Source organism: Oncorhynchus mykiss, chromosome 14 (assembly GCF_057628025.1).
Source record: "Oncorhynchus mykiss isolate SJ-2025 chromosome 14, ASM5762802v1, whole genome shotgun sequence".
Lineage (NCBI taxonomy): Eukaryota > Metazoa > Chordata > Actinopteri > Salmoniformes > Salmonidae > Oncorhynchus > Oncorhynchus mykiss.
The window spans coordinates 22375636-22395037 of NC_143035.1; the positions used below are offsets into that span (position 1 = coordinate 22375636).

The 19402-nt window shown below is 42.4% G+C and overlaps 1 protein-coding gene across 3 annotated transcripts in view; it reads left to right on the plus strand.

Annotated features, from left to right (window-relative positions):
* The first annotated feature begins 1059 nt into the window (after positions 1 to 1059).
* glra4a (glycine receptor, alpha 4a) overlaps positions 1060 to 19402 on the plus strand; it is an 80124-nt gene continuing 61781 nt past the window's right edge. The window contains exon 1 of one of the 3 annotated variants that reach the window (XM_021561503.3): positions 1060 to 1459. In XM_021561503.3, coding sequence (XP_021417178.1) covers positions 1392 to 1459 — 68 coding nt within the window. In that variant the 5' untranslated portion in view covers positions 1060 to 1391. The remainder of the gene's footprint in view (positions 1460 to 19402) is intronic. The other 2 variants (XM_090198588.1, XM_090198587.1) reach the window with 2 other exon arrangements.

A 19402-nucleotide genomic window follows, 5' to 3' on the forward strand; every position in this document is an offset into this window, starting at 1 on the left:
TTAGGCTCCAAGCTCTTCACCACACGTTCCACCTCACATAACTCGGCCTCACTCAATTCCATTTCACCTCCATTACTCAACCTGGTGCACTGCTCACTCTTCTTCGCCCCCCCATCCCTCTTTCTATCACCATCTTCATCAAATTCATCCTCAACCTCTGCATTCCTCATTCTCTTCAATTCCTTCTTCCTCTTTTTCATCTTCCCTTCCTCACAGCTGAAACAGAAGACTGTATCCTGCAGCTTAGGTAGAGGCAGTAAATCCCCAAACTCATAACAGAAGTTCCTGTGGTTCCCGCTTGTCTCTGTAGCCTTTTTCCACACGACCATCCCCACAAAATCTTCTCCCCGTATTGAAACTGTTTTACCAACCCTGCACATCTACTCTGTACTAGTACCCTGTGTACATAGCCAAGTTATCGTTACACATTTTGTATTTATTCCTCATGTTATTATATTTCCATAATTTTTCTCTCTATATTGTTGGGAAGGACTAGTAAATAAGTCTACACCTTTTGTTTACGGAGCATTTGACAAATAAAATGTGATTTGATCTCCCACACACAGAGCTAATTGCAAAAGAGAGAAATAGAAATGGCGTCTTTTTGTAGGCACTAACTCCACCATGGTTTTTTGGACAAAGCCTATGAGTTTTTGGGATGAACGCCCAAAATAAGGTCTGTGGTAAACACAGGTTTAGGAGATCTTATATGTTTTGTCCTATGAGATAATCTTCATCAGCTAATGTCACTTTTTGTGAATTTTGAAGAATGTATGTAATAATAAAAATACATAAATCATAAGGGCTTCATCATTCATAAAGTTCATGTTAACCAACTGCTATTATCTCGTAGCACAAAATATAAGAGCCTGTGTTAACCTCAGAATTTAGTTGAGGGGTTTATTCCTAAACTCTAATCTTTCCCATTCTTTTTATCCATAGGGATGGCTGGACTAACCAGATGTATTTTTTGAGGAGTTTTAGGACTGCAAAAAGCTCTATAGCCATCTATCTATCTGACCAATACATAAAAAAGAGGCTACTGTCCCTTTAAATCCTCCCCCGTATTATTCCTGGAGTAAGCAGTTTGCCGTTAAAAAAAAAGAGCGAGAAAGAATGAGAAAAACACACTCCCGCTAAAACACACACTGACAAACAAACACAAGTGTAAAAGAAGAGACCGAGTGGATTCGTACAGTCCTCTGGATTTAGTGGTTGGGGGGAAGAAGTTTCTTTCCCCAAAGCCAAACTGTTGTATTAGATTTGCAGACTCACAGAGACGATGCCTTTCTTTTGCCTAGTCTCAAAAACCGCTCAGTGGATTTGATTGCCGCTCAGATTATTTTCTGCAAATTATTCCAACGGAAGGGATTGAGAGATTGAGCCAGAGGATGCTCCCACAGCTCATAAGGATTCTATATGTCTTGTCTTTTTGCTTTTTTCAAGGAGGCTTTATCAGGTAAGAAAGACAGTATTGCATTGCTTGTGGGTTGTCTTTCACTGGGCAACAGAGTGGATTTAAAGCAGTTTTTTTTCTACATTTCATATAATCCCTTACCGAGATTATATCACTATCTATCTGATCATTATGGTTACATTTTACATTGAGTATGCAGAGGAATAAAAGGTTAAGGTAAAATCAATTGATCTTGAGACTAACCGAACATTGATTGCTACCAGACTTTTGTATATTTGGACATTGGCAAACACATTCTAATATATACTATTTGAGCTCTAGATCCTTTGCTTAAAAATGCATTAAAAGTTATCTTGACAGTTTAGTCAAAAATAGAGGCAAGATGTTGACCAGTAACACTCGATTTATAACGGAGGGTAAATAACTAGCAACAAAAGAGACATGCAAACAATGGATTATTCACAGCACTGTCTCCTTATGTGCATGTAACAGGTTTGTGTGATTCTACCTGGCATGTTACCCTTGTATTAACACAATATTATGCAAAATACCTCTATCTCACCCACACCTAAACAGAAGAGAGAGAGAAGATAACCTGTATTGACTTAAACTACCTGTAGAGCATCCATCTGAACTTGTATTATAAATAGTGGATACATGTATATTGTAACCATTATATAACAGTCACCATAACCTGGTAACCTCACCATAAGCTCTACCTTCTAAATATTTAAAATATATATATATATATATATATTATAACAAATGCATTCTTTCGAAAAAATCTGTCCTGATGAGATTTCAGAAATGGAGTGATGAAATGAGTGTGCCTGGCACGTGTACAATGCTGGATTTAATTATCATAGGAAAACAGTGGAATGCTGCTGTCTCATTTCTGTTTAGACAAGGTGTCTGGGTTGACAGACACGAGAGAGACGCTCACTCTATTTCTCTCTCGGTCGCAGTCTCTCTCCCTCTTCCTTTCTGTATATACATTTTTTGCTTCCTATCTTCCTTTCTCACGCTCTCTCGTGGTCAGTCTTTCTCTCTATCTCTATCTCTCCTCTCCTCTATCTCTCTCTCTCTATGTATGTATGTATGTATGTATGTATGTATGTACAGTGCCTTGCGAAAGTATTCGGCCCCCTTGAACTTTGCGACCTTTTGCCACATTTCAGGTTTCAAACATAAAGATATAAAACTGTATTTTTTTGTGAAGAATCAACAACAAGTGGTACACAATCATGAAGTGGAACGACATTTATTGGCTATTTCAAACTTTTTTAACAAATCAAAAACTGGAAAATTGGGCGTGCAAAATTATTCAGCCCCTTTACTTTCAGTGCAGCAAACTCTCTCCAGAAGTTCAGTGAGGATCTCTGAATGATCCAATGTTGACCTAAATGACTAATGATGATAAATACAATCCACCTGTGTGTAATCAAGTCTCCGTATAAATGCACCTGCACTGTGATAGTCTCAGAGGTCCGTTAAAAGCGCAGAGAGCATCATGAAGAACAAGGAACACACCAGGCAGGTCCGAGATACTGTTGTGAAGAAGTTTAAAGCCGGATTTGGATACAAAAAGATTTCCCAAGCTTTAAACATCCCAAGGAGCACTGTGCAAGCGATAATATTGAAATGGAAGGAGTATCAGACCACTGCAAATCTACCAAGACCTGGCCGTCCCTCTAAACTTTCAGCTCATACAAGGAGAAGACTGATCAGAGATACAGCCAAGAGGCCCATGATCACTCTGGATGAACTGCTCCAAAACGGAAATAAAAAAGCCCAACTGCGGTTTGCAACTGCACATGGGGACAAAGATCATACTTTTTTGAGAAATGTCCTTTGGTCTGATGAAACAAAAATATAACTGTTTTGCCATAATGACCATCGTTATGTTTGGATGAAAAAGGGGGAGGCTTGCAGGCCGAAGAACACCATCCCAACCGTGAAGCACGGGGGTGGCAGCCTCATGTTGTGGGTGTGCTTTGCTGCAGGAGGGACTGGTGCACTTCACAAAATAGATGGCATATTGAGGAAGGAAAATTATGTGGATATATTGAAGCAACATCTCAAGACATCAGTCAGGAAGTTAAAGCTTGGTGGCAAATGGGTCTTCCAAATGGACAATGACCCCAAGCATACTTCCAAAGTTGTGGCAAAATGTCTTAAGGACAACAAAGTCAAGGTATTGGAGTGGCCATCATAAAGCCTTGACCTCAATCCTACAGAAAATGTGTGGACAGAACTGAAAACGCATGTGCGAGCAAGGAGGCTAACAAACCTGACTCAGTTACACCAGCTATGTCAAGAGGAATGGTCCAAAATTTACCCAATTTATTGTGGGAAGCTTGTGGAAGGCTACCCAAAACGTTTGACCCAAGTTAAACAATTTAAAGGCAGTGCTTCCAAATACTCATTGAGTGTATGTAAACTTCTGACCGACTCGGAATGTGATGAAAGAAATTAAAGCTGAAATAAGTCATTCTCTCTACTATTATTCTAACTTGTCACATTCTTCAAATACAGTGGTGATCCTAACTGACCTAAGATAGGGAATTTTTTACGAGGATTAAATATCAGGAATTGTGAAAAACTTTAAATGTATGAGTAAATAAATTAGTTTAAGTGTATTTGGCTAAGGTGTATGTAAACTTCTGACATCAACTGTGTGTGTGTGTGTGGATATATATATCTCACTCACTACCAGTCAAATGTTTTAGAACACCTACTAATTCAAGAGTTTCTCTTTATTTTTACTATTTTCTACATTGTAGAATAATAATGAAGACATCAAAATTATGAAATAACACATATGGAATCATGTAGTATCCAAAAAAGTATTAAACAAATCAAAATATATTTTAGATTTGAGTTTCTTCAAATAGCCACCCTTTGCCTTGATGACAGCTTTGCACACTCTTGGCATTCTCTCAACCAGCTTAATGCGGTAGTCAACCGGAATTAATTTCAATTAACAGATGTGCCTTGTTAAAGGTTCATTTGTGGAATTTCTTTCTTAATGCGTTTGAGCCAATCAGTTGTGTTGTGGTAAGGTAGGTGGGGTATACAGAAGACAGCCCTATTTGGTAAAATACCAAGTCCGTACTATGGCAAGAACAGCTCAAAAAAGCAAAGAGAAACGACAGTTCATCATTACTTTAAGATATGAAGGTCAGTCAATTTAAGAAATGTTGAACGTCATCAAGCGCTATGATGAAACTGGCTCCCACAGGAATGGAAGACCCAGAGTTACTTCTGATGCAGAGGATAAGTTCATTAGAGTTATCAGCCTCAGAAAAAGCAGCCCAAATAAATGCTTCACAAAGTTCAAGTAACAGACACACAGATGTATGTTTAATATTTTCAGTTACTCCTTATCCATGCTACATAACCTCTAACCCCTACTGGTAAAATCATTTATAAGGTTTAAGATGCATGTTCATTAATTGTTTATGGTTCATTGAACCATGGGGAACAGTGTTTAAACACTTTACAATGAAGATCTGTGAAGTTATTTGGATTTTTGTGAATTATCTTTGAAAGACAGGGTCCTGAAAAAGGGATGTTTCTTTTTTTGCTGAGTTTACAGGAGTCCATATGTTATTTATTATTTCTGTCACGATCGTCGTAGTGAGGAGACCAAAGCGCAGCGTGATATGAATACATATTTTTAATGAAAGATGAAAAACCACAAAGTACACTAAACAAACAAACTAAATAACAAGACGAACGTGACCGCTATCAAAACTGAGTGCAAACATGCAACATCACATAGACAATAACCCACCAAATACCCAAAGAGGATGGCTGCCTAAATATGGTTCCCAACCAGAGACAACGATAAACAGCTGCCTCTAATTGAGAACCAATCTAGGCAACCATAGACATACATAAACACCTCGATGGTAAACAACCCCAGAAACCTATAAAACCCCTAGACAGTTCAAAAACACATTCATCACCATGTCACACCCTGACCTAACCAACCAAAATATATAAAGAAAACAAAGAATACTCAGGTCAGGGCGTGACAGTACAACCCCCCCCCCCCCCCCCCCCGCCACCCCACAAAGGTGCGGACTCCTGCCGCAAAAACCTAATCTAAAGGGGAGGGTCCGGGTGGGCCTCTTTCACAGCGGTGGCTCGGGTGCGAGACGTGGACCCCGCTCTACCTCAGTCTTGGCCCACTTAGGTGGCGCCTCAGGAGCGGGGACCCTCGCAGCGGGCCCCGGACTGAAGATCATCATAGAGAGCGCCACTGGACGGAAAGGCGCCTCTGGACTGAGGAGCGACGCTGGCAGCTACGGACAGGAGGGAGACTCTGGCGGCTCCGGACAGGAGGGCGACTCCGACATCGCCGGCATGACAGGCGGCTCTGGCAGCTCCTGGCAGGCTGACGGCTCTGGCAGCTCCTGGCTGGCTGACGGCTCTGGCAGCTCCTGGCTGACTGGCGGCTCAGGGCAGACGGGAGACTCTGGCGGCTCAGGGCCGCTCAGGGCCTTTCATTAAAAATATGTATTCATATCACGCTGCGCTTTGGTCTCCTCACTACGACGATCGTGACAGAAATAATAAATAACATATGGACTCATGTAAACTCAGGGCAGACGCGAGACTCTGGCGGCTCAGGGCAGACGGGAGACTCTGGCGGCTCAGGGCAGACGGGAGACTCTGGCGGCTCAGGGCAGACGGGAGAACCTGTAGGGATGAGACGGAGAGACAGCCTGGTGTGGGGGGCTGCCATCGGAGGGATGGTGTGTGGAGGTGGCACCGGATAGTCCGCACCGTGAAGGCGCACAGGAGATCTTGAGCACAGAGCCAGCCCAACCTTCCCTGGTTGAATACTCCCTGTAGCCAGGCCAGTGCGGCGAGGTGGAATAGCCCGCACTGGGCTGTGCTGGCGAACCAGGGACACCATGCGTAAGGCTGGTGCCATGTATGCTGGACCGAGGAGACGCACTGGAGACCAGATGCGTAGAGCCGGCTTCATGGCACCTGGCTCGATGCCCACTCTAGCCCGGCCGATACGAGGAGCTGGAATGTACCGAACCGGGCTATGCACACGCACCGGGGACACAGTGCGCTCCACCGTGTAACACGGTGCCTGCCCGGTTCCTATCTCTCTCCGGTAAGCACAGGAAGTTAGCGCACGTCTCCTACCTGGCTTCGCCACACTCCCTGTGTGCCCCCCCCCAATACATTTTTGGGGCTGCCTCTCGGGCTTCCAGCCACGCCCCCGTGCTGCCTCCTCATACCGGCGCCTCTCTGCTTTCGCTGCCTCCAGCTCTGCTTTGGGGCGGCGATATTCCCCTGGCTGTGCCCAGGGTCCTTCGCCGTCCATAATCTCCTCCCAAGTCCATGAGTCCTGCGTTCTTTGCCGCTGCTGCTGCTAGCCGTTACCACGCTGCTTGGTCCATTGTTGGTGGGTTATTCTGTCACGATCGTCGTAGTGAAGAGACCAAAGCCCAGCATGATGTGAATACATCTTTTTAATGAAAGACGAAAAAACACGAAGTACACTAAACAAACAAAATAACAAGACGAACGTGACCGCTATCAAAACTGAGTGCAAACATGCAACATCACATAGACAATAACCCACCAAATACCCAAAGCAGATGGCTGCCTAAATATGGTTCCCAATCAGAGACAACGATAAATAGCTGCCTCTAATTGAGAACCAATCTAGGCAACCATAGACATACCTAAACACCTAGATGGTAAACAACCCCATAAACATATATAACCCCTAGGCAGTACAAAAACACATTCATCACCCATGTCACACCCTGACCTAACCAACATATATAAAGAAAACAAAGAATACTCAGGTCAGGGCGTGACAATGTCTTTACTATTATTCTACAATTTAGAAAATAGTAAAAAAAATATAAAGAAAAACTCTTGCGCTGTTTCGCTCTCTTTATTTTATTTATTTATTTATATATATATATATATATATATATATATATATATATATATATATATATATATATATATATATATATATATATATATATATATATATATATATATATCATACCCACCTCTACTCTCCCTCTTCTCTTTTTGCTGTATCTCCCTCCCTGCGTAGCGGAAACTTTTGCAGTGAACGCTTTCCCTATTTCATGCCCTGTCAAACCCAGGTGTGAGCAGGAGAGGGAATTAAGATCTGCATAATCCCACCGCCAGGTTCAACACTCGGTGAACCTTGGGGCTGGAGAGAGCAGCCCTTTAGCCTTGGGGAGCAGTGGAACTGACAACATCACCTCAGAGAAATCAGCCCTCCAACCAGGCAGGGAGAGAGTGAAGGGGAGAGCACAGGGCCTAGAAATGGTTAGACAGAGGACAGAGGGTGTGAAGGTGATGGGAGGAATAGAGAGACGTAGAAAGAGAATGGGGTGTAGAGTAGGATAGAGGTAGACTAGGAAGAGGGGACATCTGGTTTGGTGGACGGGAGGGGGCAAAATATAGCAAGAAATAAGAGGGATGGAGAGGGAATGACACAGTCCCCTGTGGTTATGGGGAAGGAGTGACCTGTGGCTGGGTAACATGTTTGTTTTCTTAGGGACCAACAAGCCAGGACATTGAGCAGGGCTCAGTAAATTACACGCTTTGTAATCAGTCATTGTAGTGGAGACTCTGTGTGTGTAATTTACGTCTGTGTGTGTTCACTACACTGCTAACCCAACGTGTGGATAAAGACAGACACCGGCATCTACAGCCGTAAAATGGCATAGACCCTGCTCCCAGTGCTATTTGGTTAGTGAAGGGACCCAGACTGAGTCAAAGCTGAGCTGGTTGGTGTTCATTATGCATCATAAATGCCTGACCCATCTCATCAAATGCCCCAGGGAGGGACGACAGGGAACACGAACGAGGACTTTCATTTATTAAATATGTACTCAACACTGGATAGTCAACTTCGAGATTGTAGAATTTTCTTCTGAAAATGGGTTAGTGGTCATAAATAAGCAAGGGATTGGATTGAACGTGGTCGAGTGGGTGGAACTAGGGCTGTGGCGGTCATGAAATTTTGTCAGTCAGTGATTGTCATGCAAATAACTTCCGGCCTCACGGTAATTGACCGCCAATTAACATAAGCACTTTTAGCATCTCCGGTTTCCACGTATAGTCTACAAGCCAATGATTCAGGCCTTTGGAACGTCTACATTTTAAAAAGTCGAATAAATCCATTTAATATAGCCTCCTAGGCTTCAGTGGGATCCAGATTGTCATACTGGGATATTCGGTTATACCGGCACTGAACACACGGGTACTATTTTCGAAACCCCGCTAAGCCTTTAATCTGAATGTTAGCAATGCCAACAAGTAACGTAAACTCACTCACTTTTGTACATCGCCTTGGTCCGTACAATTGAACTTATTTTAGCGCCCCAAAAACGTAATACTTCCAGATCAACTGTAATGTCAAATCCATTGTAAAGCACAATTTCTCCCCTTTCCAACAGAATCAATTACATGACCTAAACGCTGCCCGTTTCTGCATGATTCAAGCAGGCAATGAGCCCCGTCGGGTATTTTTAAAAATGGCGGGTGGTGAAGCGGAACTAATGCTTGATAGTGAGAGGGAGACATGTTGTGTGGGAAAATTGCTTTTTTTCACTCGATCTGACCAACTTATCACCTTATCGCCTCTAAAATGTAAATAAAACACTATAAAGAGTTTATATAATGTGTCATTACATACCTATTTGAAGGTTTGTGTCGAATCTGAAACGGGTTTTTAGGGCGGTGCTAAAGTGAAGTAAACAGCGGCTTTGAGAAGGATGATCGCATGTAATGATGACGCAAAAAATGACTAGGTATCCCCCCCTTACTCCCGTCACTGTCCATTTCTTATTTTTAACGATGAGAGAAGTGCTACACCTGGTGGAGAGAGATTGTAAGACAGAAATAGTTGCTTTATGCGTGCTGTACGTTAAGACATGACACGTCAAGATGTAACGGAGGGTCCGTTTTTTCAACTTTTCTCCAATACTATAGTGCCATTACCATGTCGATCAACGCTTGAATAGAAACCTAGTTCACACCCCCGATTTTGAAGTCAACACAGTCTCTACAGTCCCATTTAGTTTTCTTTGTAGCCTCGTTTGAATGTTGCGGTTGCGCACATTTTTACAGAATGGGGTGAGTTTACGTTACATATCAAATGCTATAGAGAATGCTAACGAGCACGAGCAAACATTTTTATACAGTCTCTGACTTAAACTGTTTTCAGGACAGACATGCCAGCTCATAAAGTTATACAAGTCAATAAAAAATGCTACTCACAGTTTGTTGCAAAACAAATATTAGACCGGCAAGTGAAGCTTGATATTGAAGAAGCTAAACACTTAGCTAACTAGCTATTTAATTAGCAAACCAAATTCACAACTGCATAGCATTTTTAGCACCTTTTTAAACAGTTAACTTAAAAGTTATAAGATATCTAGCTGGCAAACATTTAGTTGTGAATTCCATACTGTAACTAGATCACCTGGTGCGTGCTGTACAACAGTGAGTGACTCCCAAGGCTCCGGTCTTTCGTTAGCATCGTATGAACCATCCTGATCTGGCGAGCTCACATTCTGTTTCACTATACGGATACACAATGTGAGCTCACGAGATTGGTTCATAAGAGTCTCTCGTCATTGTGTGCTTGTAAACATAAACCACGTCACTGAGTACTACCGGTAAGCTTCATAATGGAAAAATTATGCGATGGGTGAAATGAAGAACACTATTTTACATATCTCCTAACATGTTGCACAAGTTGACTGCAGGTATTTACTTAAGTACCAACAAATATTCAAATGTATTTAAAAAATATCAAAGAAATTGTTTCTATTGACGGTATTGTAATACCATCCTGTGGCTATTTCCAAATACGGTGCACCACCCAAGCCTAGCTTGTATGACATCAATGGGGTATTTTATTATAATCCCCAACGTCTCAACTTTCAGAACACATTGACTCCTCTTGATTTACAGCATTTCCCTCACTCAGACAAGCGCCAAATCCTATAGTATACACCATCAAAATGAATCCATTATTTATTTTAGGCAGGTCTAAGGAAACATTATGATGAGGAGAAATGGTAGCCTATTTCAGTTGAACAGAATAGCATATTTTGAGTCATCCTGATCTGGCTATGCCATATGTCTGTGGGCTGCATTAGTTCATTTTGCAGGAAGGATGTACTTATTCCTGTGGCATTATTTTATAGTAGGAACAATAGAATTTAACTGAATAAAATAGAAAGGATATTTTCACACAAACGATTTCCAAGGGAGTGTGCACATGTGGCTATTGTGTTGAGCGGTTAGCAAAGAAACAGGTTTTCTGAGTTATTTATGCAACTTTAGTTGTGAGACAAATGTTAGGCTATATGTTTTGATTTCTAATACATTTTAAGGCTGCATGATGCAACTCAAAGTATTATTTGAAAAAAGTTGCAAGAAAGGTAAGCGCTCTACTGTTTCTTGCTCATGCAGAACACATTTCATCAATCTCTCATTCACCATTTGATAAGCACTTGATAATATTCTTACCCATCAGACTATTCTCAAATGAATCTGGTGTTTACATATGGCCTAATAATATGTGTGGAATGGTTACTTTTTATTAAGAATGGCCCACAAAATAGGCTGCACTTGAATAGCAAATGGAGATTGTGTGAGGTTACATTTTCAATATGCCAGGTAGGCTACACCGTTTGTAAAGCAAGTGAATGTGCTTAATTGAATGATTTGAGCAATAAATATAGCAGCACGAGAGAACTGGGATCGTCTTTTTAAAGTGGCCAGTCAAAACTGTTTTCAAACGTGATTGCGGTACTGGGCTAATAAGAACACGTTTCACTAAGCTCTGTAGACTATGGGCTCTCCACCCATGTTCTACGAGTCCTAGGCCTATAGGGTACTGTACTGTGTTATTTGGACACTTAAGTTGTGATACAAACTTTCTCAAAACATATAGGCCTATGGGCTAGAATGCATGATGCATGCGACTGATTTGAAAAAGTAGGCAAAACATTTCTTTAGTAGACTGCACACCCTGGGCATCATTCACAAGTGATACTATTCTCACCCATCAGACTATTGTCAATTTAATTTTGCCTTTACATATACTAAACAATAGATTTGTGAATTTAGTATTGACTTAGAACGGATCAGTGAATTGTAATTAATCGATTGAATAGCTAATGAAGGACACTTTCCCGCAGTTCATTTTCATGACAGCCAGGTAGGCTGCTCCTGTTGTAAAGCGAAGCGATGTGCTTCATATTCGGAAAGTTGCGAAATAGATATAGTAGGCCTAAGCTATAGAAAGCTAATGGGATCCTCTTTTTAATAGTCATCAAAATTCTGTTTTCTCACACGATAGCAAAGCCTATAGAATTGTTGCGCAACATGGGCTTATAGGAACTCTTATTTCATTCTATGCATCAACCAGCTATGAGGCTGGATCTCGGTGTGCAGTATTCCGCTCTCATGAAGTGTTTGATTTGATTTTTGATTTCCTTTGCATTGATGTCAGAGTGATTAGAGGGACAATAGAGCGCTAAGTACTGGCCATTAGCGACTGGTCTTTAGCAAGTTTTGTAGGCTACTAATGATAAAATCACATTTTATTTGTCACATGCGCCGAATACAACAGGACCTTATAGTGAAATTCCCTTAACCAACAATGCAGTTTTAAGAAAAATACAAAAAAATGAAGTAACAAGTTAAAGAGCAGCAGTAAAATAACAATAGCGAGGCTATATACAGGGGCTACCGTTTAGAGTCAATGTGGGGGAGCACCAGTTAATCAAGGTAATATCTACATGTTGGTAGAGTTATTAAAGTGACTATGCATAGATAATAAACAGAGTAGCAGCAGCGTAAAAGAGGGGGGGATGCAAATAGTCTGGGTAACCATTTGATGAAATGTTCAGGAGTCTTATTGCTTGGGGACTCTTGGACCTAGACTTGGCGCTCTGGTACCGCTTGCCGTGCGGTAGCAGAGAGAACAGTCTTTGACTAGGGTGGCTTCCTCTGACACCGCCTGGTATAGAGGTCCTGGATGGCAAGAAGCTTGGCCCCATTGATGTACTGGACCGTACGCACTACCCTTTGTAGTACTTTGTGGTCGGAGGCTGAGCAGTTGTCAAATCAGGCAGTGATGCAACTAGTCAGAATGCTCTCTATGGTGTAGCTGTAGAACCTTTTGAGGATCTGAGGACCCATGCCTAATCTTTTCAGTCTCCTGAGGGGGAATAGGCGTTGTCGTGCCCTCTTCACGACTGTCTTGGTGTGCTTTTACCATGTTAGTTTGTTGGTGATGTGGACACCAAGGAACTTGAAGCTCTCAACCTGCTCCGCTACAGCCCCGTCGATGAGAATGGGGCGTGCTCGGCCCTCCTTTTCCTGTATTCCAAAATCATCTCCTTTGTCTTGATCACTTTGAGGGGGAGGTTGTTGTCCTGCCACCACACGGCCAGGTCTCTGACCTCCTCCCTATAGGCTGTCTCGTCGGTGATCAGGCCTACCACTGTTGTGTCATCGGTCAAACTTGATGATGGCGTTGGAGTCGTGCCTGGCCATGCATTCATGAGTGAACAGGAAGCACAGGAGGGGACTGAGCACTCATCCCTGAGGGGCTCCTGTGTTGAGGATCAGCGTGACGCATGTGTTGTTACCTACCCTTACCACCTGGGGGGGCGGCCTGTCAGCAAGTCTCGGATCCAGTTGCAGGGGGAGGTGTTTAGTCCCTGTGTCCTTTGCTTATTGATGGCTTATTGAGGGCACAATGGTGTTGAACACTGAGCTGTAGTCAATGAATAGCATTCTCACATAGGTGTTCCTTTCTTTTTGTCCAGGTGTGAAAGGGCAGTGTGGAGTGCAATAGAGATTGCATCATCTGTTGGGGTGGTATGCAAATTGGAGTGTGTCTAGGGTTTCTGGGATGATGGTGTTGATATGCCTTTCAAAGCACTTCATGGCTACAGATATGAGTGCTACGGGTCGGTAGACATCAGAGCGCAGTTTTGGAGAAGCCTAGTTACATGGAATTTGACTGTGGTCATGGCTCTTGACTGGCGGTAATACGGTCACTGTAACAGCCCTAGGTGGAATGCATAAGACAACACACAAAGGGATATCTGAGAGAGCCCAGTGATCTTGTTTATGAGGGGAGTCCTGGTTCCAGTTCAGATAATTTGCTCCTATTCTAGGACTTTCCTGTCTTCCCTTAATGGGCCAAGGAGGACTGGGTAGGTTTTAAGATGGAAGATAGCTTGATCATATTGGAATTGGACCAATAGGCAAGTAATAACCCTCATGGGACAGAGATGATTGGTTAGGATTTGGACCAACCATGTAAAATAGTCTGGACATATTGTCAGGACCGCCCAAATGTAAAATGTATGCACACATGACTGTTGGTAGCTTTGGATAAAAGCATCTGCTAAATAGCATCTATTATTCTACGTATCAGTGACATCACATTTTATTTGTCACATACACTTGGTTAGCAGATGTTAATGTGAGTGTAGCGAAATGCTTGTGCTTCTAGTTCCGACAATGCAGTAATAACCAACGAGTAATCTAACCTAACAATTCCACAACAACTACCTTATACACACAAGTGTAAAGGGATAAAGAATATGTACATAAAGATTTATGAATGAGTGATGGTACAGAATGGCATAGGCAAGATGCAGTAGATGGTATTGAGTACAGTATATGAGATGAGTAATGTAGGGTATGTAAACATAAAAGTGGCATTGTTTAAAGTCGCTAGTGATACATGTATTACAAAAAGATGGCAAGATGCATTAGATGGTATTGAGTACAGTATATACATATGAGATGAGTAATGTAGGGTATATAAACATTATATAAAGTGGCATTGTTTAAAGTGGCTAGTGAGACATTTTTTACATCAATTCCCATTATTAAAGTGGCTGGAGTTGAGTCAGTATGTTGGCAGCAGCCACTCAATGTTAGTGGTGGCTGTTTAACAGTCTGATGGCCTTGAGATAGAAGCTGTTTTTCAGTCTCTCGGTCCCTGCTTTTATGCACCTGTACTGACCTCGCCTTCTGGATGATAGCGGGGTGAACAGGCAGTGGCTCGGGTGGTTGTTGTCCTTGATGATCTTTATGGCCTTCCTGTGACATCAGGTGGTGTAGGTGTCCTTGAGGGCAGGTAGTTTTGCCCCCGGTGATGCGTTGTGCAGACCTCCATACCCTCTGGAGAGCCTTACGGTTGTGGGCGGAGCAGTTGCCGTACCAGGTGGTGATACAGCCTGACAGGAGGCTCTCGATTGTGCATCTGTAAAAGTTTGTGAGTGCTTCTGGTGACAAGCTGAATTTCTTCAGCCTCCTGAGGTTGAAGAGGCGCTGCTGCGCCTTCACTACGCTGTCTGTGTGGGTGGACCAATTCAGTTTGTCCGTGATGTGTATGCCGAGGAACTTAAAACTTACTACCCTCTCCATTGCTGTCTCGTCGATGTGGATAGGGGGTTGCTCCCTCTGCTGTTTCCTGAAGTCCACGATCATCTCCTTTGTTTTGTTGACGTTGAGTGTGAGGTTATTTTCCTGACACCACACTCCCGAGGGCCCTCACCCCCTCACCTCCTCCCTGTAAGCCGTCTCGTCGTTGTTGGTAATCAAGCCTACCACTATAGTGTCGTCCGTAAACTTGACATCCACAATGATAGTAGGGAACATGACAACCTGTGTCAAGGAACTGTTCCTTTTCAAATTCACACAACACGCATCAAAACAAACTTGCCTTTGGGGAAGCTTTGGATTCGGGGCATACAACAGACTTTGAAAGAAAGTTAAAAAAGTCCTCCAGAAATGACATGAACTTGCTATTACTGCTTTAATAAAATTCTGACTGCTGTTTTCTCTGGTATGAAAGCATCAACGGAGCAAGACCCGGGGCTAGTCAACAAAAGAGAGAGCCTTGATTTTGAATGAATCACAGTCCTGTTGTTCAAAGAATGTTGGGGTACAGTGGTTCATACAAATGAAGAGAAATATGTCTTAATAATAAAGTGTACGTGGGGACACATTTCTTACATTTGTCTGTTTTTTTGAGACTGAGACGTTGGTATTAGATTCATTGAATCTGAGGAGCATTAATATTTCCAATGTGCTGGAGTATCTTTTCATTATCTTAAATGTATCTGCCGATTTTATGGTAGTTTTTCACAGTCAGAGTAGACTAATGAGATGTTTTGGGGGGTGGGGGGGGCAGATGGGATGCACACGTGGGTTAATGGTAGAAAATGAGGGCGAAGTTAGATGGGATTGTTCTCCTCTGCCCGTCATCTCTGCCTTGAAGGAATGCGCTATCAGGATCCAGTCAAATAATACAAGTAATACTCAAAGAGAATGGATACAAATGAGTGACTGAAAAAGGAGCCAAATCATTTCATATCATTCTTGTTAGAGAACCACCAAAAGCTTTGAATATGGACCCAGCCACATCGAAATGTCACCTCTGTCAACCGTATTGAGACAATGTTTGTCTACGGGACTCATCATACGTGACAGACAATAGGGACGTTGGACAGCATCCGTTCTGTCTTTTTTGGATCAAAATATGCATTGAGTTAAACAAATGCATAACGCATTGTTAATGCATTTCATCCATGGCCAGGCAGCCGGGCACTACCTGGCAGCTTTGGAATAGCAACACCATCAGAATACACTTCTGATTTCAGTCAGACAGAAATGCAAATTTTCCTTTGGATAGACGTACCGTTTTACCATTCATCCTCTGTGCACATAGTTGTCTGAGGCTGTTTACCAGCAGCTTATATGAGCTCAATAGCCCTTGGTCCAGCCACACTCATTTTGTACAGAGCAAACCAACATTTCCCCTACTATCAATATTTGTCTCGTCGCCTGGCAGGCTTTCGGCAGACAGGAAATGAGCACACAAACCCAAGGCATACATTCAAGCATGCATTGCAGCTTCCTCTTTGCCAGAATCCTATCTCAATGGGACTTACCTGATTTACTAAATTTGGAGGTTACAATTTACTGATGGTCTCTCCAGTGTGTTGGTGACAGAGGCTAACACCTTGGGCTGGGAGAGAAGAAACCGATGGTTCTCAGCCCATTTCACCCGGCACCTCGCTTGACCTGAAACATGTCTCTACCATGAGATGGAATGTGCAGAACAACCACCTTTTATACACAACTGAATGATAAGGGATAGGCGTGACGGACAATGGCGAAAGTATGTAGGGTTGAGAGGTACAGTAGCCTGGGATCCACACTGAATCTCACTCTGGCCGTGTTCAAATACCCTTGTGTCCTAAGTAGTAGGCAGTTTTTAAGTATGTGAGGAAAAGATAGTTTTATGTTTTAATAGTATGCAACATTTTGAAAATCGGGGACACTTTAAATGCCCGGATGTCATACTCGTTTTGGCTTTGACAACAGCTGATTAATTCGATATGGGAATGCGCTACTGCAATCAACTATTAGCGAGAAACTACGTAATGACGCATTCTCTCTAAGCAAAAATAGAATTTTAATAGTATGGGACATTTCGAGGATGTTATACTCATTTAAACTTGTCATCTAATAGAATTTGATGCACACTTTTCCACAGTGCATTAGAAGAGGTGGGCTGCGAGGCCCTAGTTCTCTTCAAGTAACCAACCTCAAAACTAGGCTATTTAATTGGGAAAATGGCAGATGCTTCTGCGGTGGTGTTCAAATGTATGCTAAGTAGTTTTTGTTATCCATAAAAAGATCACCAGTATTGCGTCGTAGACCACATCTTTTGAGAAGTTGTTTTTTTTTACACAAAGTGGGTTTCTATTTTCTCACTGAAAAGTGTTTATTGTTATCTTGTCATTCGTCAGAGCTTTTAAACAAAATACTAAACCCTCTTTAGAATTCTGAATGTGTCTGCACCGGGGACATTAATGATGTCATGTTAATCAGGCCTTTTGATCTGATTTTGTTTTAGTTTTGTAGGCTAGGCTACCTATTGAATTATTTAATATATTTTTAGCAGTCATTCTTATCTTGTTCCCAATGATCAGTGCTTTAGTTTATTATGTTGCTATCCAAATAAAATGTTATTTGTCACATACAGGACACATGTTTAGCAGATGTTATTGCGGGTGTAGCGAAATGCTTGTGTTTCTAGTTCCAACAGTGCAGTAATATCTAACTACACACAATCTAAAGTAAAGGAATGGAATTAAGATGTATAAATATTTGAATGAGCAATGTCAGAGCGGCATAGACTAAGATACAGTAGGATAGAATACAGTATATACATATGAGATGAGTAATGCAAAATATGTAAACATTAAAGTGACTAGTGTTCCAATTATTAAAGTGGCCAGTGATTTCAAGTCTATGTATATCGGGCAGCAGCCTCTATTGTGCTAGTGATGGCTATTTAACAGTCTGATGGTCTTGAGATGGAAGCTGTTTTTCAGTCTCTCGGTCTCAGCTTTGATGCACCTGTACTGACCTCGCCTTCTGGATGGTTGCAGGGTGAACAGGCAGTTGCTCAGGTGGTTGTTGTCCTTGATGATCTTTTTGGCTTTGCTGTGACATCTGGTGCTGTAGGTGGCCTGGAAGGCAGGTAGTTTGCCCCCTGTGACGCATTGGGCAGTCCGCACCACCCTCTAAAGAGCCTTGCGGTTGCGGGCGGTGCAGTTGCCATACCAGGCGGTGATGCAGCCTGACAGGATATTCTCAATTGTGTAAAAAATGTAGATTTTCAGGATTTCTTTTTCTCATTTTGTCTGTCATAGTTGAAGTGTACCTATGATGAAAATTGCAGGCCTCTCTCATCTTATTAAGTGGGAGAACTTGCACAATTGGTGGCTGACTAAATACTTTTTTGCCCCACTGTATATTGTAATATATTATTATTATATATTATAATATATTATTCAGTCCATTTGGTTTGCTGGTCAATGTTTTAGGCATTTATGAGCTGCCCTGCCAGCAGTCTTATACTGTGTGGACCATTTCATGGGTGAAGACAACATGAAACCTACCTGGACAACGTCTCAACAGAGGACACTGGTCTCAACAGAGGACCTTCCTACCAGCTGTCATAAACAACAGTGCTATGACATGCCATCCTCTGGAGCAAGTAAGCTATAGAGTACCCAAAAAACAACGCACGAATGGTGTATAGTGTGGGGCATGACTTTGGGCAATGAATAAGGTTTGCATGTTTTTTTATGTCTTATTTTGTTTCTGTTTTTTCTTTGTGACTTTGCATTCGAGCAAGGTGTCAATTTGATGGTTATTAGGCGGGGTTTCTGTACAGCGCTTTGTGACATCTACGGATGTAAAAAGGGCTTTATAAATAAATATGATTGAAATATGATTGATTTGAGTTTCAGGCATGCATAGCCACGCAGTCATGGGTGAACAGGGAGTACAGGAGGAAGCTGAGCACCCAACCTTGTGGGGCCCATGTGTTGAGGATCAGTGAAGTAGAGGTGGTGTTTCCTAGCTTCACCATCTGGGGGTGGCTGTCAGGAAGTACAGGACCCAGTTGTACAGGGCGGGGTTCAGACCCAGGGCCTCGAGCTTAATGATGAACTTGGAGGGTACTATGGTGTTGACTATAGCTCAGCATTCAATGTACAGCATTCTTACATAAGTATTCCTCATGTCCAGATGGGATAGGGCAGTGTACAGTGCAATGGTGATTGCATTGTCTGTGGCTCTATTGGGGCGGTAAGCTAATTGAAGTGGGTCTAGGTTGTCAGGTAAAGTAAGGTGAAATGATCCTTAACTAGCCTCTCAAAGCACTTCATGATGACAGAAGTGAGCTCTATGGGGCAGTAGTGATTTAGTTCAGTTACTTTTGCTTTCTTGGGTACAGGAACAATGGTGGACATCTTGAAGCATGTGGGCACAACAGACTGGGATAGGGAGAGATTGAATATGTCTATAAACATTCCAGCCCAGTCTGTGCATGCT